Below are 20706 nucleotides of genomic sequence, written 5' to 3' on the forward strand. Positions count from 1 at the left end.
ACAAAATTAGGTATTATAAGCATGTTTATATGTTCTTGTCTGATAGTTTTTTGAACACAAGTTTTGTTTCTGTTGAGATTTAAGATTAGAACTAATATTTGAAAACATCTTGATGATAAATGTTAATGATTTTAGGTGAAGTGAATTTTGGTCTATGACAGTACTTTGGTAAGCCCTCAGGATTACCTTTATCTTAAAACATTTTTGGTTGTAAGTAACAGGAAAACCACCCATTCAGACTAAAGTAAAAAAGAGACATTATTGGAAGGATATAGTTTTGGCACCCAGATGGGAAAGTGCAGCCTGACTTTAGGCGAGACAGGATCCAGGAAATGGAAAGCCTCAGGAACTGAAATAGCTAATCCCAGTGGCCTATTAGGGCCATTTAGAACTCTCTCTAAGTGCTTCCTAATTTTAGTGGCTCCGACTCCTAGTGCTAGTTTCACAGGAGAGGGGATCTGACTGGCTGCTCATCCAGTCAGCTATGGCCAGTGGGTCAAGATCACACTACAGATACAGCCATGGATGGATAACTCTCCGGTTTATGCTGTAGCTATAGATTACATTTTATTGAGAGTAATGTAACACAGCATTTTGATACCTGTTAAGGTTGACATAGGGATACCTGACTTGCCTTTTAGTCAGTAGTGAGTAGGTTTCTTTTTCCTTATTGTAACTCTCTTTAAAAAACAAGCCATCACAAATTATTTAGTGAATATTGTGATATTCGTGAATATTGAATTTTAGTGAATACATTGTTATACTATAAAGTTGCTTAGTAGAATCATCCCATTATAATCTTGGCTTATTTTTGTATGTGTTTGAATAGGCTATGGGAGCATGTCTTCACCTTATAATCAAATGTAAATGAGACAGTATATGTTTAGTTTATGCTTTTTTCTTTCTGCATACTATATTTATTTATAAATCTATAAAACTTTGTGTATTACACATAAAGATTTATAAGAAGATATTGGTAGGTTTTAGATGCTTTGTTTTACATATATACTAACTGAGGGGGCATTGTGTATAAACAAGTATCAGATTTTTGGCACTTTCTTTGTCAGTAATTCTTTTGCCACTGTTGGAAAGGATTTGGCATTATGCCTTTCATTTAAACTCTACAAAGTTAAAAATGATCTGTTGAATAGAACTTGGAGAGGGTAATGTAAATGGCAATATGCCATTATAGAAAGAATCTAGGAAATGTGATGCATTAGTCCTTTGCACTGGAAAGTTTACTGGGAAATACTTAAACTTTTGGCTTGCAGTGGAATAAGAGGGAGGAACAGTGGAAAAAGGAAGCCTTTTGTTTACCGTAAAACAATGCAGCAAATTAGCCATAGTGATGTTAGAACAGGAGTCTAAACATGACGCATCTAGGCAGATTCCATTGGAATGGCAAGTTATGTTGTGACACAATCTTGAGCCCTCCTGTGGAGCTTCAGAATCTGTAAGACTTCAGTATTTGTGGTAATTTTTGAAGATGACTTTGCATGATTTTCTAGACTCTGGGGGTGCAGTGGAGATGAAAATTAAGTTCTTGACCTCATGGAGTTTAATGTTCTAGTGGGGAAAGACCTTAGTAACTGAAGGATTAATTGACTTAACTGTTTATGTTTGAAAAATGTGGTTCTTTATGGATGTTTAAAACTGTAATTCCCTGGGCTCCTTGGAGAAATGACTGATTCTAGGACAGGGGCAGGGAATATCCAAGATGAACCTGGAGCATTTTCTAGTGTCAGAAAGTATGCAAGTATGCCCTTTTTCCCCACAATTATGTGCCTATGTCAAAGGAACACAGGAACCAACTAGGAGAACTCCCAATGGCCAAAGCTGGAACAGTTTGAGCAACAGAGTAAAGTAATACTGGATTATAATCCAAAGTATAAAATAAATATTTGTGAGTCCATACTGGTATAAATAAATGATTGAATAAATAGATAATTGGAAAAGGATAGACAACTCTCCCATGCAGAATTCCAAATAATTTATGTGGACATTCCACAGTAAAGGGGGGAGGAAATAACTCCCCAGTTCTTAAGTGTGGGCTGCACATAGTGACTTCCTTCCAAAGAGTACAGTATGGAAGGGTGGATAGAAGAGTACCTATAGAGTTGAGAAATCCTACAAGCACTACTTCAGCCAGGTCAAGGTTAATATCAACAGTGATAAGTCACCCTTGACATGATATCATGAGAATGGCACCTTTACAAGGTAAACTTTGTGGTCTTCCTCTCAGTGACTCATAAACTCAGAATAATCATGAGAAATCAGACAGATTAATTTGAGGGGCATTCTACAAAATACCTGACCAGTATTCCTCTAAACTGTCAAGGCCATTAATAATCAGTCCGAGAAACAATAGCAAAATCTGAGAAACTATCAGAGCCAAGAGGAACCTGAGGAGACATGATGACTAAATGTAATATGGCTTCCTCAGTGGGATCTTGGAACAGATCAAAGACATTATGTGAAAACTAAGGAAATCTGAATAAAATATGAACTTTAGTTAATAATAACATATATTGGTTTATTAATTATGTGACAGATGTACCATACTAATGTAAGATGTTATGAATAATAGAATACATGGTTATGGAGTATATGGGAACACCCACTATCTTTGTAACTTTTCTGTAAATCAAAATTATTATAAAATAAGTTTATTAAACTTAGTAATTCCCTATCAACCCAGGAAATAACTCAAAAGCATGAAGTTATAAAGAAGTATTATCATAAATCACAATGCTTTTTTACAGTTTCAGTCTTCTTTCCTATTTGTGCTACGGGTTTATATTTACAAATGGGGTTGGTTTGGGAAACTATTATCTTTGACACTCTGCTCTATTAGAGTAGATCATCAGATATTTAAGTGGCTACGGTTTTTAGAGGCTGGGATGCAGAATACCTGAGAGCTTATCCTGTTTGCACTGTTGTAGAAATAAGGTTAATATAATTGGTGATAATAAAAGGTGATAGTACACCTTTTTATTGTGTATGAGAGAAGGCTCAGTGAGATCTGTTTTTTTGTTGTTGTTGTTTTTTAGATTATTAAGTATCTCTATATCCATGTGGGTTTGAACTCACAACTCGGAGATCAAAAGACACATGTTCTACTAATTTAGCCAGCCATGCGCCTCTTAGTGAGATCTGTTTTTAAGGAAGGACTTCAATAGGTAGTTGGGCCCTAAGATAAGCAGAGTGCTTACAAATAGTTGAGAAAGCCACCCTGATTTGAACAACAAAAAGACTTACTAGGTTAAGCGAAGCAAAGAATGAATTTTATTATTTACCCTTTAGTTTGGTCATGCTTATAGTTTGTCATTGGTTTTCTGAGGATTTTTATTGATTTCAACAAGTATTTGAGTGCATATTATAAGATAGCACATATCTAATAAACTCTAGGAGGGATGAAAGTAGGTCATGGCTTTGTCATTAAGAGATGTATAGGTTAGCAGGACATTGAAGGACAGGTAAGATCTCATGTGAATAACTTTAATACAAGCTTATTAGTGAGAAGGGACATAAAAACAGAGTCAAAGTGTTATTGGAAGTTCATAGGAAGGGAGAGAGAAAATCAGATAGTGAGAAAGGAAATCAGAAAAGGTTTCACATGAAGTTGAGATTTGAATGGATAAGATTTTGAGGGTAGGTGGTTAGAATAATAACTTGAGGTGGGAGGAATATTTCGAATGAAGACAAAGGCAGAAAAGTTCTGGGCTTATTTCAGGGGACAAAGAGGCTGATATTTTCAGTCTAGGGGTTAAGGAGAGAGAAGACTGGGATCATTGACGGCCTTCTGAGTAAGGAATCTATAGAAAAAGAGAATAGAGCCTGGATTCAGAATGCCTAGTAAGCTCAATTACTAGATGACAGTATAGGGCAAGCCATAACTTTTGGTTGTAGTCTCCTTTTCTATGGATATTAGAACACAACTCCCAAACTTTTGTAAGAAGCAAGAGACCCTGTGTGGAAGTTTTTTGGGCACATTATAAAGTACTCTAGATAGAGTGTTTAAATGTGAACACTGAAAATGGGAAATAGGCAGAGATATGTATATGATACCGGATACAATCTGGCAACTGCATTAGATGTGAAATGGTCAGGGAGAGGAGAGATAAGAGACATTTGCTTTCTAGATGATTGGAAGCATGTGGTATAATTCACAAAACTAGGAAGGTCAGAAAGAACAGCTGGTTCTGGAGAAAAGCTGTTTGATTCAATTTTGAGTAAATAAAATTGGAAGTGCTGGTGACGTATTCATGTGGGTATATGGGATAGGCAATTGAAATGTGGGCTTGGAGCTTGAGAGAAGAGTGACACTAGACATATGTATTGAGACTCACTTATCACTATTTATTTATTTATTTATTTATTTATTTATTTATTTTTTACTTATTTATTTTTAAGTATATAAACTTTGTTACTGATTGCATGTTTGTGTGTGTGCCCCCCCCCCCAAATTTTATATATTGAAGCTGTAATTCCCAATTTGGGGGTATTTAAAGGTGGGGCATGGTAATTAAGTTATAAGGATGGAGCGAGCCCTCATGAATTGGGATTAGTGCCCTTAAAGAGGGTCAAGAAAGATGAGCCATGTGACCCTACAACAAGAAGGTGGCTGTCTGCAAAACAGGAAGACAGCCCTCTCCAGACATAAGATCTCTTGGCACCTTGATATTGGACTTCCTGGCCTTCAGAACTGTGCAAAATAAATGTTTACATTACCTACTGTATGGGATTTGTTACAGCAACCCAACTAAGATTCTTCACCAGGTTATGAGAAGACTCCTTTCTTGCTTTTTAAATTTTTTCCCCTTTCTTGCTTTTTAAGATGCTTGCAACTTGGTGGCTTAATTTTATTAGAAAGTTTAGAGTAGAAGGGACAATAATAGCTAATATGTACTGAGCACTTGCTGGATACTAGGTGCTGTTCCAAATGCTTTTTGTGTTTCAATTTATTTAATCTTTAAAACACCACTTGAGGGGTGCCTGGGTGGCTCAGTTAGTTAAGTAGCTGCTTTAGGCTCAGGTCATGATCCCAGAGTACTGGGATCAAGCCATGCATGGGGCTCCCTGCTCCAGCAGGGCTGAGGGCTCCCTGCTTCTCCCTCTCCCTCTGCTTTTCTCTCTTTCAAATAAGTAAATAAAATCTTAAAAAAAAAAAGCACCACTTCAGGGTGGCTCCTGGTATCCTTATTTTTATAGGTAAGATGTGAGGTAAAGAGGCATTAAGTGGTTGTTTGAGGTCAGAAGTTAATAAGTAATAGCGCCAGATTCAAACTCCTATAGTGCTTATAGTTTAACACTATACTGTGCTGTCTCTCTGAGTGTCTCTAGAAAAAGTAAATGAGAGAAACTTGGGAGTGGCCAAAAAGTGATACAACTTTCCCCTGATATATAGAATAAGTGTTCAGGCTTCATTACACCTATGTACTTATATTTTATAATGTTTTCTTCTTGGTGTTCTGATGAAGAAGTAAATTATCATGTGGTTAAATTTAAATTTAGACGTACCAGTTACTTTGAGCAGCCCTCAGTTATGAGTTCTGTCTGTCTGAATGAAGGTGTTTAGTAGAGAGGAGGCAGTGGCTGTATCTCCAATAACACAAGCCAGGTGAGTGTTCAGTCTGCAGACAGCATAGGAGGTCATAGTTTTTTTACTGTCTTTATAAGAGGAGACAGTATTTTTATGTATTCTCACCCCCAATTTGGAGAAGAGAATTTATGGAAATAATGATTCAAGATATATAGCTGAAATGTTTTCAGAGAGTTTCTTACAATGATACCTTCTGTTGTGTGTCTGTTACCTGCCAGGTACCTAGACTACATGCTTTACATTTATTTCATGCTGAATGCTGCTTGGCTTTAGCTGAACATTACTTATTTTTTAACATGTGAACTTATACCAGAATTTGATTACTGTGCTTGTAAGAGAAGTTTCATTTTAAAATTACCTTACTATAAGGCAGATGTTTACAAGTGTGGCTAAAACAAATAATATATCTGCATTTATTATGTCAAAATGAATCATTGTTTTTGTATTGAATGAGTGAACAAACCTGTAGTTAAATTTTTAAAAGCTGGGGATCCCTGGGTGGCTCAGCGGTTTAGCACCTGCCTTTGGCCCAGGGCGCGATCCTGGAGTCCCGGGATCGAGTCCCACATCGGGCTCCCAGCATGGAGCCTGCTTCTCCCTCCTCCTGTGTCTCTGCCTCTCTCTTTCTCTCTCTATCATAAATAAATAAATCTTAAAAAAAAATTTTTTTAAAAGCTTATTTGTACACCCTAATCTTGTTTCAGTATTATTTAGTTAAAATATGCTTCTTTGGGAAAATTTTTTGAAAAATCTTCATATTTTAAGGTAAAAAAGCTATAGTTGGATCCCTGGGTGGCGCAGCGGTTTGGCGCCTGCCTTTGGCCCAGGGCGCGATCCTGGAGACCCGGGATCGAATCCCACATCAGGCTCCCAGTGCATGGAGCCTGCTTCTCCCTCTGTCTGTGTCTCTGCCTCTCTCTCTCTCTCTCTCTGTGACTATCATAAATAAATAAAAATTAAAAAAAAAAAAAAAAAAAAAAAAAAAGCTATAGTTACTTAAAAGTTGTTTGGTATGAGTGAGCTAGAAAGGTCACTTTTAATTGGTTAACTTGAGAACCCATTTTGCCTTTGGTGAGATATTTAAATGTTGGTAGTTTGTTTTTTTTGGTTATTTTTGGTAAGAATATTTACCTCAGGGGAGCCCGGGTGGCTCATTCAGTTAAGAGTCTGCCTTTGGCTCAGGTCATCATCCCAGGATCCTGAAACTGAGCCCCACGTAGAGTTCCCTGCGCAGGGGGGGAGTCTGCTTGTCCCTCTCCCTCTGCAGCCCCCACTTGTGCTGTCTCTATCTCCCAAATAAATAAGTAAAATCTTTAACAGAAATATTTACCTCATTGTGGTAGAACCTGTGTATCTTTTAACATGTCCTCTAATATGCTAATTTAATTAACTGCCTGCCTGGTACTAAATATATTAAGTTAAACTTAGTGGGCCCAGTTTGTTATATAACATGCATTAAAACAGATTGCCTAAAATTTCTTGATTAAATGGCACTATGGCGGGCAGCCCTGGTGGCTCAGCGGTTTAGCGCCACCTTCGGCCTGGGGGTGTGATCCTGGAGACGGGATTGAGTCCCACGTCAGGTCCCCTGCATGGAGCCTGCTTCTCCCTTTGCCTGTGTCTCTGCCTCTCTCTCTGTGTGTCTGTCATCAATCAATAAATAAAATCTTTTAAAAAAATGAAACTGTGGCAAGATACTTTGTTAAAAAGCATATGACTGTAGAGGTAAACCGTTACATCTATTGAAAGAAGAAATTACTAATTTTTTGTAGAAGGCATCCTTAGGTTTCCATTGACCATTTTGTGAATTTGTATTATACCAATAATTGCTTTAACCAGCATAGGTTCCTTTATATAGGAAGAACTAACCTGAAACACTCTGTTTCCCTTTATATATGTTGGTTAAAAGATTGGATTCTATAATTAGTCTGAGTTGGAATCTCAACTCTAGTACTTACACTGTAATCTCTGACAAGTCTTTATGTCTGAATCTCCATTTCTTCATCTCTAAAATGTAGGTAATAATACCACTTACTTCACAGAGTAGTTGGCATACATTTGTACATAGTATTCAATAAGTGTTAGCCAATCTTCTTACTAAAATTACATTTTATTAAATGTACTGTTTGTAAATGGACTTTTATACTTAGTGGTTAAATATTTTCTTGTCAATAAATATGTTTACATAATTTTAACGAATGTGTAATAATATTTCGACATGCTACTTGTCTTCCTCAACTGTTTCATTATTATTATGCACAGAGGATTGTAGCTGATACTTCTGCTCACTGCAACATTTTGTAATAATGCTTTTGAATGTGAATCTTTGTGTAGTGCTCCTTTTTCAGGCAACAATAACTAAAATATATACTTCTAAAATTTGTGTATGAGTTTTCTATAGAGCTTAAATTTCATTTTCATTCCATGTGTAGGAGTTGAGGGTGGTGGTTGTTTCTGAGAGCAGAAAGATCTAGATTACTGTCATGTGCCAGCGATCAGGAAGGGTACATATTAGTAGACATTTTTAAAGCACTAGGCCATCTTGTTGGAATATGTATAGTAATGTTTTCCTGAACTTCAGTTTTATTTTACAATGATAATACAAGTTCAAAGAAAATCCAGAAAAAAATCTACTCTTTTCAAAAATAGTCTATACAACTTTTGAGTTGCAGGAACAGTATTATAAAATCTGTTTTCATGGGGAGACAGAAGACGAGATGTCTGAGTGGTTTTTTTTCTTTCTCTCAAGCAGTCTCATTCCAATCAGCAGTGTAATTGGAATGCAACTCCAATCTGGAGGAGGAAGGGGAAATTTTGGCAAGAAAATACTGAACAGTTGGGAGTTTTATTCAGATTAAGCATAGACAGCCATTCATTATGAGTACAACTCAGTAAGAACAGCAATACCATTCTGTTTCTACAGCTGGGATTTACTCTGATGTTACTACATGGTGTGTTGCCTATAGATGACTCCTATCCAACCATAAAAAGAAATTATTGACTGAAACAGTAATATTGATCGCATCTGCACTTCTGCAAATTGTTTTCTCCACTCACCTCATATTGGTTGCCTCAAATGAAATATACTAAAGGAGATTTTTACAAAATTTAAAATCATTTCCTGAAACAGCTAAAAAAGGTCATTGATGGTGTATTTGAATTATATCTGACCTGCAAGCTCTGAGGGTCTTACTTATCTGCGTATCTGCAGAATCTGTCATAGCACTTGGCACAAAGTAGGTGCTTAAAAAATATTGAAAGAGTGAATGTTACAGGAACTGCTGCCTTCTTATTAAGTATCTCAAGACAGGGGATCACTGGGTGGCTCAGCGGTTTGTTGCCTGCCTTCAGACCAGGGCTTGATCCTGGAGACCTGGGATCCCACATCAGGCTCCCTGCATGGAGCCTGCTTCTTTCTTCCTCTGCCTGTGTCTCTGCCCCCCCACCCCTTTGTGTGTCTCATGAATAAATAAATAAAATCTTAAAAAAAAAAGTATCTCAAGATAATCACATCTGCTTTCGTGTGAAATAGAGTTACCAGCATACCAAAAAGGCTCATCTTTACTTTGATCATCTCCTCTACGCATTTAAACCATCTATCTGCAGAAGTGGTGAGCAGAATAGGTAGAACAGGATGGGTTTGGGAAAATGCTTTGAAGGAATTTGAGAGGGATAGTAACATGATCAAAGTAATCTAGTAAAATCAGTCTAGTGCAAATCTCCAGGCTGTGTGAGACATGGTCCCAGATGGATTCTCGAGTAATGATACTATGCTTGTGTAATGGCACATTTATAGTTAGCATTAATCAAAACTGCTACATGACTGCTAAATATCTGGCTCAGCTTTCTATGGTTTGTTTTAAAAAACGATAGATTTGGGCAGCCCGGGTGGCTCAGCAGTTTAACGCCGCCTACAGCCCAGGGCGTGATCCAGGAGACCCGGGATCAAGTCCCATGTCAGGCTCCCTGCTTGGAGCCTGCTTCTCCCTCTGCCTCTGCCTCTGTCTCTCTCTTTCTCTCTCTCTCTCTTAAATAAATAAACCTTTGGGGGAAAAAAACACGATAGATTTACAAATATAAATTCATACAAATACAAATGTAAAGTAATGTTATCAACATAAAATTACATTATAGTATTGTGCATACATTCCCCAGGAGATTCTGATACATACCTCCTTGGTTGAGAATTTGTTGTGGTGACAAGTAGGAGTTTGTCTTGTTGAAATTCACTAAATCATTGAGCATTTACTGAGGCCTTACAATTGGTACTGGAGATGGAAAGAGCAGTAGGCTGTGGTTCTAGTACCCAAATACATTCCTGAGAAAAAGAACTGTACAGTACAGGCTTCTAGCTATGAAAATTATTTAGTTATGCAATTAAAGAATATTACCAAGTCTCAAATCATGTTTAACAGTCTTTTAAAATTTACAAATGTACATTTTTGCTTCTAGGGTATTAAATAGTTGAAGCAAAAACTGGCTGAAGTTGTTGAGATCTAGTGTTAAGGTTAGCAATCTGATCTTTTTTTTAAAAAAAAGATTAATTTATTTGAGAAAGAAAGAGAGAACGGGTGAGGGGAGGAGCAAAGAGAGAGAGGGAGAAACTGATTTCTTGCTGAGCAGGGAGCCCGGAAGCAAGGCCTGATCCCAGAACCTCAAGATCATTTTGACCTGATCCAAAGTCAGACACCTAACCAACTGAACTTCTGGCCAATCTTGGTATTTATGTTTTAAGTTAATCTTGTTTCTTCTAGGACCTTGGTACTGTCTTCCTAGGCTCTGGATTACTAAAATTCAGTTTCTTTTTATAAACTTTGAATCTGATTTTAAAGTTGTTATTTTGATTTTGATTTTTCAATTGCTCTTTGAAACTTAATCATGTATTAACATCTTATCAGTGATTTTTTAAAAGAAAATTGTCAAATATGATCTGATGAGTATGTTTTAAATAAAGGGAAATAATAAAAATAAAATTTCATAATTTAAAATTATAATTACTTGAGGATTGTTTATCTGTCATATAATATAAAAAGTCCTCCTTTTGGGATGCCTGAATGGCTCAGCAGTTGAACATCTGCCTTTGGCTCAGATTGTGATCTGAAGGTCCTGGGATTGAGTCTCACATCAGGCTCCCCAGAGGGAGCCTTCTTCTCCCTCTGCCTATGTCTCTGCCTCTCTCTCTGTCTCTCATGAATAAATAAATAAAATCTTAAAAAAAAAAAGTTCCCCTTTCAATGAAATTATTTTAGGTAATTGTGGAGTCTGTTTCATTCATTCAACAAATATTTATTAAGCACCCATCAAATTGCCTGGTGCAATATGTGCTTGTGCCGGAGAGAGATACAAACAAATGAGACAGACCTGACTTATGCTCCATTGTGTTTACCACTCCCATAGTTACAAGCATTATTCTAAACTTAAGCAGTTACAGTGAAGTATGATGAGTGCATGTGATAGGTATGGGCTTCTGTGAAAATAGAGATGGGTGGAGGGTTGAGAGAAACATGTTCTGAAAGGGTTTCTTTCCCTTTTGAGATGAGTAGGAGAAGAAGCCTGGGAAAAATGTTTCAGGCAGAGGAATGGCACATGAATCTCTGTGGGTGAGAGGTGGAGTATGTTTGACAAAGTAGAAGTTTAGTGTAGTTGGATCTTGGACTTGGAGGCTCGGAGAGGAGAGGTGGTAATGAAAGATGAGGTCAGAGAGGTAAGCAGGAGTCAGAGCCTGAAGGGCATTGTAAGTAAACTAATATAAAGTTTGGGCTCAACAACCTTGGGAATGTTTTAAAAATGCAGATCAGTAGAGGACTTCTAAAGTGGTAGGATGGCTAGGAGATCCTGAGCACAGGTCGGAGGATAGTTCTGAGGAATGTTTTTAAGGATATTTTGGAATGTTATTAGGAGGAGGGGAAATACGTGGAAGGACTTAATTGTATTTGTAAAAACAAATGGATCACTTTGGATCCATTGTGGAGAACTGACTGGAGTGGGTGGGTTGAGGCTTGAGGCAGGAGACTGATTGGGAGGCTGATTCAAAGGCAGAATTGATTAGAATTGGTATTTGCCAGGACGGGAGGTCGGGAAAAGTAGTGAAGATTGCTGTGGAGGTTTTTGACCGGAGCAGTGGACTTGAAAGTGGGGTTGTTCATTGAAAGAAAGTAAACTGGAAGAGCAGTTCTTGGGGGAGGAGGAGATGGCGATTTTATTTTGGGGGGCATATTTACCCTGTGTGGATCTGAAGTTCAGGAGAGAGTTAAGATTGAGTCTTCATATTTAGGTGTCACCAGAATGATAAAAGCCAGGGAGAACGTATGAAATGTAGCTCTTTAAATTTATTTTTTGAGAGGGGAAGAAGAGCTTTTTCAAATTTATTTTTTGAGAGGGGAAGAAGAGCTTTTTCAGTCTGTTAAGCTATGAATTTTCTTCTAAGAAAAAATGTGTGTTCTTTCTCCAGAAAAATATAAATGCATATAGTAGTTTACATTACAAACTTTGCAAAGATGGGCTTCTGTACTCCTCAGGTTATAGAGTAAAAGAAGAGGTTCTAGGCCAAAAATCCTGAATAACTCCAATTTCCATGGATGGGGAGTATAGGAGAAAAATCTGGCAAAGAAGATTTAGAGTGCATTTTATGCCTGGTATAAAACCAGGTGAATGTGGTATTGAAGAGAAACCAAAAAGAAAAGAGGGGTTCCAGAAGAGGGAGAAACGGCAAATGCTCCTCAGGGGTCAAGTGTGATAAAGAATGAAAGATGTTTGGGCAGCCCTAGTGGCTCAGTGGTTTAGCGCTGCCTTCGGCCCGGGATGTGATCCTGGAGATACTCCTTGGAGATACGGGATCAGGTCCCATGTCGGGCTCCCTGCATGGAGCCTGCTTCTCCCTCTGCCTGTGTCTCTGCCTCTCTCTCTCTCTCTTTGTGTCTCTCATGAATAAATAAAAAAAATTTTTTAAAAAAGGAAAGATGCCCATTAGATGGATTTAGTAATTAATATTCCTGGTGCTTTGGAGAAGCCATGTAGGGGCAATGATGAGAAGAAGCCAAATTGTAATGAATTAAGGTATTAGTGGGAAATGAAGAAATGGAGTCACTCTATGTTGTTCAGAGTTTTTATCATGCATGAATGGATGTTGTACTTTGTCAGATACTTTTTTGCATCTGTTGAGATGATTGTATGTTTTTTATCCTCTTTCTTGTTAATACAATTAATTGCATTGATTGATTTGTGAATATTGAACTGCCCCTTGCATCCCTGGGGTAAATACAACTTGATCATGGTGAATGATTTTTTAAAATGTATTTTTGGATTGGGTTTGCTAATACTATGTTGACAATTTTTGCATGTATCAGTATCAGAGATATTGGCTTATATTGTTTTTGTCTTTTATAATGCCAGCCTTATAGAATGAATTTGGAAACTTTCCTTCTGTTTTTTGGAATAGTTTGAGAACAGCTATTAACTCTTCTTTAAATGTTTGGTAGAATTCACTTGTGAAGCCATCTTGTCCTGAATTTCTGTTTGTTGAAAGCTTTTTGATTATTATCAAAATTTGATTATTTTGATTATTATTAATTTTATGAGTACTTGGTCTGTTCAAATTTTCTGTTTCTTCCGGATTCAGTTTTGGAAGGTTCTGTGTTTCTAGGAATTTATTCATTTCTTCTAGGTTGTCCCAATTTGTTGGCATAACATTTTTCATAATATTCTCATAATCCCTTGTATTTCTGTGGTGTTGGTTGTCTCTTTTTCATAATTTCTGATTTTATTTGAGTTCTCTCTTTTTCTTGATGAATCTGGTTAAAGTTTTATCCAGATAAAATAAAATTTTATTTTTTCAAAGAATTAGCTCCCAGTTTCATTGAGCTTTTGTCTCGTTTTTTTTTTTTTTCAAGTTTCTATTTTGTTGATTTCTGCTCTAAACTTTTATTTCCTTCTTTCAACAGGCTTTGTTCTTCTTTTTCTAGCTCTGTTACATGTAAGGTTAGGTTGTTTATTTTTCTTGAGGTAAGCCTAAATTGCTATAAACTTCCCTCTTAGAACAGCTTTTGCTGCATCCCAGAGATTTTGGGCCATTGTGTTTTCACTTTCATTTGCCTCCATGTATTTTTTAATTTCCTCTTTGTTTTCTTGGTCCACCTGTTCACTGTTTAGTAGTATGCTATTTAGCCTCTGTATACTTGTGTTCTTTCCAGGTTTTTTCTTGTGACTGATTTCTGTAGTGGTAGGAAAAAATGCATATGATTTCAGTCTTTTTTGAATTTATTGAGACTTGTTCTGTGGCCTAACCTGTGATCTATCCTGGATCCTGGACAATGTTCCATGTGCACTCAAAAATAATGTTTATTGAGATGGAATGTTCTGTATATATCTGTTAGGTCCATCTGGTCCTGAGGGGGGGAAATTAAGAGCTTTTCCTCTAAGATCAGGAATAAGACAAAGATGTCTACTCTCACCACTTTTATTCAGCATAGCACTGGAGGTCCTAGCTGCAGCAATCACAAGAAAAAGAAATAAAAGGCATCCGAATTGGTAAAGAAAAAGTAAAACTTTGACTATTTCAGATGACATGACTGATACTATATATAGAAAACCCTATGGACTCGGTCAAAAACTATTAGAACTGAAAAATGAATTCAGTCAAGTTGGAGAATAAAAAATCAATATACAGAAATCTGTTGCATTTCTGTACACTAATGATGAGGTAGGAGAAAGAGAAATTAATAGAGCAATATTTATAATTGGACCAAAAAGAATAAAATATTTGTGAATAAACTTAACCAAGGAGGTGAAAGGCCTGTACTCCAGAAAATATAAAACATTAATAGAAGAAATTGAAGATGGTACAAACAAATGGAAAGATATTCCATGTTCATACATTATAAGAACCAATATTGGGATCCCTGGGTGGCGCAGCGGTTTGGCGCCTGCCTTTGGCCCAGGGCGCGATCCTGGAGACCTGGGATCGAATCCCACGTCAGGCTCCCAGTGCATGGAGCCTGCTTCTCCCTCTGCCTGTGTCTCTGCCTCTCTCTCTCTCTCTCTCTCTCTCTGTGACTATAATAAATAAATTAAAAAAAAAAAAAGAACCAATATTATTAAAATGTCCATACTACCCAAAACAGTCTATAGGTTTTGTGCAATCCCTATTAAAATACTAACAACATTTTCCCACAGAACTAAAACAAATAATACTAAAATTTGTGTGGAACCACAAAAGACCCTGAATAGTCAAAGCAATCTTGAGAAAGAAGAACAATACTAGAGGGGTATCACAGTTCCAAATTTCAAGATAAATATACCACAAAGCTGTAGTAATGAAAACAGTATAGTACTGGCACAAGATAGACACATAGATCAGTGGAAAAGAATAGAAAGCCCAGAAATAAACTCACACTGACATGGTCAACTAATCTGTGACCAAATAGACAAGGATATATGGTGGGAAAAGGACAGTCTCTTCAACAAATGGTGCTGGGAAAATTGGACAGCCACATGCAAAGGAATGAATCATTTTCTAATGCCATTCACAAAAATAAAATGGATTAAAGACCTAAATGTGAGACCAGAAACTGTAAAACTTCTAGAAGAAAACAGGCAATAATTTTGGCATTACTGTGGAAACATTTTGACTGTGGAAACATTTTTCTAGATATGTTTCTTCAGGCAAGGGAATCAAAAGCAAAGTTAGATTATTCGGAGCATACCAAAATAAAAAGCTTTTGGACAGCAATGGAAACCAACAAAACAAAAAGGCAAGGTACTGAATGGGAGAAAATATTTGCAAATGATACATTCGATAAGGAGTTAATATCCAAAATATATAAATAACTTATACAATTCAGGGATGACTGGGTGGCTCAGTGGTTGAGCATCTGCCTTTGGTTCATAGGATCCAGGATTGAGTCCCACATCAGGCTCCCTGTGGGAAGTCTGCTTCTCCCTCTGCCTATGTCTCTGCCTCTCCCTTTGTGTCTTTCATGAATAAATAAATCTTAAAAAAAAAACTTATACAATTCAATGTGCAAAACCTACAAATAATCCTATTAAAAAATGGGCAGAGGATCTGAATAGACATTTTTCCAAAGAAGACATGCAGGTGGCCAATAGATAATGAAAAGATGTTCAACATCACTAACCATCAGGGAAATGTAAATAAAAACCATAATGAGATTCCACCTCGTACCTGTCAGAATGGCTAGCATCATAAGGGCGAGAAATAACAAGTGTGGGTGAGGATGTGGAGGAAAGATAGACTTATCATATGATCCATATGTTCCACTACTGGGTTATTTACCCAAAGAAAATGGAAACACTAATTTGAAAAGATATATGCACTCCTATGTTTATTGCAGCACTATTTACAATAGCCAAGGTAGGGAGGCAACCCAAGTGTCCATTGATAGATGAATGGATAAAGATGTACAAGGAATATTACTCAGCCATATAAAAGAATGTTGATCTTGCAACAACATGGATGGACCTAGAAGGTTTAATGCTAAATGAAATAAGTCGGAGAAAGGTAAATACTATATGATTTCACTTATGTGGAATTCAAGAAATGAATAAACATAGGAAAAAAGAACTGAAACAGATTCTTAACAGAGAGCAAATTGGTGGTGGTCAGAGAGAAAGATCAGTGGGGAAAGAGTGAAATATGAAATAGACGAAGGGAATTAAGAATGATCGTGAGGATCACTGAGAGTAACGTATAGAGTTGTTGAATCGTTATATTGTCCACCTGAAACGAAGATAACACTGTATGTTAACTATACTTCCTTAAAAAAACAATAATTAGTACAGGTATAAATAGGAAGTTGGAGAATTCAGATATATTTTCTGTTTCTCTAAAGTAGAATGTCAAATCATTTCAATTCTGGGATTGTAGGATGGTGGTTCAAAAAACATCATGTCACCAATACTGAAGATTATAATTTGGATTCATGTATGTATTGTATGTGTATTGATCCTGAGTATTCTATTCAGCTTATATGGTTGATAATGAAGGTTTAGGGAGAAGTTCTTCTAAATCCAGTTTGTGATTTAGTACTCTTAGTTATGGCCCTTAGTTTTCATGATTGAGGGTTTATGTTGTTAAAAATAAAACTTTCTAAGATAAGGCTTAAGAAACTGACTAGTAAATCAGTATCTTGTGCTTACTTAATAATTTTATTAATTTGCAATGGCATCTGTCTTCAAAATGATTTTTATTTGAACTTTTATAGTGATTATATTTAGACTTACTGCTGAGGTTTGTTATGTTAAATGAATTTTATGCACTAAATTTTAAATAGTTGTAATTAATTGAACAGACTATATAAACTGAGTAGAAGTGGTAGAAATTAACCAAACATTACATTTACAGATTTTTTATAAATCATAAGTATATGGAACTTGATATTTTCCCTTCTCTTGTAACAAGATTGAATTAAAGTTTACAACTCTACATAAGCACTAACTTTTATTTGACATATAATCACATACTATAAAATTCACCCCTTTAGAGTTTGCAATTCAGTGGTTTTAATATATTCACAAGGTTGTGCATCACCATAAAAGTAATAATTTAATGCAGGGTAATTCAGAGGATGTGGATTTGGGGTACCTAGCTCAATATATTAACTTCCAATTTTTGGTAGATACAGTTAATCCATCTTGTCATTGAGCTGGTGATTTAGGAGAAGGTAATTTATCACTTGTAAAATTTCTGTGGAGTTGGATGGAGAGTAAATAACAATGTTACTTTTTTAAAAATCTCATCTATATCAAGAAAGCTATATCTTATTTATGTTCTTCAGTACAAAATTATTTCATTTAAAAAGCATATATGTCAATCTGAAATTACGTATTTCCTCCTTAGAACTGTTTTCTTCTTTTCACTGAGCTACTTTCAGGTGAATTTTGATAGAAGATTGATTGGAAGTCAAACCAGATTTATAAACTTTCTGGCCCTCAGCTGTTACTGGTGATCATTGTTGAAGTTGCAACTACCAGTTCAGCTATCTTTTGCTAGTCTTTAATAAAAATTTGTAATCATACTTCAAATTTTGCTGTAGTTAGTGTTTAATTATTCACTGGTGTTTTCAGTGTTTTAAAATGAACCTTTTGACAATGCAGCCTTAACCATTTTAATTCTTTTCATGTATTTTTTTGTTTCCTTTACAGTACTCTGTGCAAAAAACTTGGTGAAAAAGGATTTTTTCCGTAAGTAAATTAACTTTAAATCTTGTATGTAGTGTGTAGACTTTTTGGATAACATTTTCAGGATTGTCTGGCTTAGTGAATTCTCTATTCAAAAACATACTCAGTACTGTTTTATGAATGCTTTGGTTCAGAGCCTTTTGGCAACACTTTTTTTTTTGGATTTTGTGCCTTTTTAGCTTTAGTCCCTTTCCTCATATCCACCTCTTACACATATTTGTGTGAAATGTGTGTGTGAATGTGTATATGTGTTTAAAGAATATCGAAGGTGTGCATGTACTACTAGATTTCTAGAAAAGGTAGAGATTATTTTGTAAAGACTTTTTTTTCTTTTCTAACATTTTATAGGAAATTTTATTCAGGCAGTTATGATTCCTTGGAAAGTAGAGAAGTCATTCAGCCTGCTTGGAATTTCCAGAGTGTAGGAAAGAAATCTCTGCCACATTCGATCATAGATACTCTTATGTCTCAGATTCCAAAGCAGACATTTGGTTCCCATATTTGCAGTCTCTTTGCCAATAAGTTGTCAGAAATTTTTTGTGGCTTTATTTAGGATTAAGTTTTGTGAAGGAGGATTGGGAAGAACCCCTCACGTGTGGTTAGAATCTTTTACCCTGTAAGTTATCTCATAATGACTTTAAATTATTGAGTAAAATATATATATCTATATAAATAATTGAGTAAAAATGATACAATTTTTAGTAAAGAACTCTAAGCCAACAGAATTTTATATGTAAAATATTTGAAGTTATAATTTGAGAATATTCATTAGATTTAAAAATTCAAGTTCTACCAGCCAGCAAAAACTAGCTGTGAGTGCTAATTTAGTATGATATTACTTAATTTTCAGGCTTTGATTAAAAGAAGTAATAAGCGCTTGATGCATTTTAAAATCCTACTTAAGTTCATTTCACTTGAAATTTTCATCTAAAATTTCTAGAGAAAACCAGAATTAAAGTTTATAAAATAACATCTTATAAACCTATATAATTAGAAAATTTTCTGTTGTCTGTGCTTATATGGGAAGGGAGTTAAATAGGATAATTTGGGACATAGTTAAAGTTTTAACAGTGTCCGATTTATGTACCATGTGCTCTCCACTCTACTGCATATCCCAGCAAAGCAGAGGCCACTGGTCTTTTTCCATGCTTCCACCAAATATTATCTCCACAGGCTTTTGCTGAACTATATATCTCATCCCTATCATGAATAACCCTAGTAATCAATGTATATACTTTTTTTACCCTTCTTAAAGGTTGATTTGAGGTAGGATTTATCTCAGTAGTACTGCAGAGTTGCAAATGGGATCAGATAGGCAGGTGACAAGGAAAAAGGGAGGCAAATGAGAAGTGCATACTCTTACTGTGCTTCTGTACTCTCCAAGACATCTGCTCTGGTTTTAAAGATAAAATCTTGCGTTTTTGTCTCACAGCCTTCCTTCCCGAGTTCGTTCTTTCCTCCAGAGTCCCAAGACACAGCTTCTCCAGTAAAATATCCAGATATCCTTGTCTCAGTTTTCCTAGGAAATCTGGAGGAATCTTACTTTAATTTTTGGTAGAGCTCAGAGAGCCAGTTATTAGCACTACTATAATCTTTATCTGCCCTTAAGTTGTAGGTGGGGAAAAAAAAGAAGAAACTATTTTTTTTCATTGGTGTAGGAATAAAAATTAATAAAAATTATTAAGAGTTGTGAGTTTGCTCTAGAGATAAGATAAATTAGGGGAAACTATGTGATTATCTTTAAAACCAGAATGGAAGAAACACTTGATGGCTCTGGAAAGGGAAACAGGAAAGCCAATCCTGAGGCCTTCAGAAGGCACTCAGCCAGGGATGGACTATCTCCCGGGTTCACAGTGGGAACAACCTCTGCTGTAGTAGGTTTACACCTGTCTTTGGTCTGTTTATAACTTGAAGGTTGCCCACATTAAACCCAGAGAAAGAATTATAATACTTCTAAATCTATTTTTTTTAATAATAAATTTATTTTTATTGGTGTTCAATTTGCCAACATACAGAATAACACCCAGTGCTCATCCCGTCAAGTGCCCCCCCTCAGTGCCCGTCACCCATTCACCCCCACCCCCCCATCCTCCCCTTCCACCACCCCTAGTTTGTTTCCCAGGGTTAGGAGTCTTCGTGTTCTGTCTCCCTTTCTGATATTTCCTACCCATTTCTTCTCCCTTCCCTTCTATTCCCTTTCACTATTATTTATATTCCCCAAATGAATGAGACCATATAATGTTTGTCCTTCTCCAACTGACTTATTTCACTCAGTTCCATCCACGTTGACTTCTAAATCTCTTAATGAAATTTGAGTTAGAGTGTCTGATTATTGATCAGAATGCAATTATCATTGATACCAAAATATAAAGTGTTTACTTGTAGTGAGGTTTAAATCATGTTGAATGAGAAAAGTAAATTTTAATATCAAGCACGACTATAGACTTATGAAATATATTGTGTATATATTTAATTACAGGAAAAAATACACTGCCAAGTGTTGTCTTGTAGAATAACTTGTATAATTTGAGATAATACTATTTATTCTGGGTATCTACCATTGCTGAGAAGTTTTGCTAACTCACTTTTTAGAATTGTTTGGATACTTACTGGCTTTAAAAAATAAGTCACTTCCCCTTGCCCCAGAATTTTAGAGGGAAAAATGTCTAAACGTATGGGAACATGTAGGAAGTTTTGTAGTGAATATCCACCATCAAGATTCTACCAGTAATTTTGTCACATATCTGTTTATGCATTATCTGTTTTTAGAGAATGTTTTCATCAATATATATATTTTTTCTCTTTTATGCAACATTTAAATAAAAGATTTGTGGTAAGATGCAGTAAATACGGGCCAAATTGAAGTCACTCAGAACCAAGATAATGGTGTAAAGATTTTTTTTCTTCCA

The 20706-nt window shown here is 36.0% G+C and overlaps 1 protein-coding gene across 1 annotated transcript in view; it reads left to right on the forward strand.

Annotated features, from left to right (window-relative positions):
- SMURF2 (SMAD specific E3 ubiquitin protein ligase 2) overlaps positions 1-20706 on the forward strand; it is a 124068-nt gene that overhangs the window by 49914 nt on the left and 53448 nt on the right. Inside the window, exon 2 of the mRNA XM_072746782.1 lies at positions 17762-17800. Coding sequence (XP_072602883.1) covers positions 17762-17800 — 39 coding nt within the window. The remainder of the gene's footprint in view (positions 1-17761; positions 17801-20706) is intronic.

This window comes from Vulpes vulpes, chromosome 2 (genome assembly GCF_048418805.1).
Source record: "Vulpes vulpes isolate BD-2025 chromosome 2, VulVul3, whole genome shotgun sequence".
Lineage (NCBI taxonomy): Eukaryota > Metazoa > Chordata > Mammalia > Carnivora > Canidae > Vulpes > Vulpes vulpes.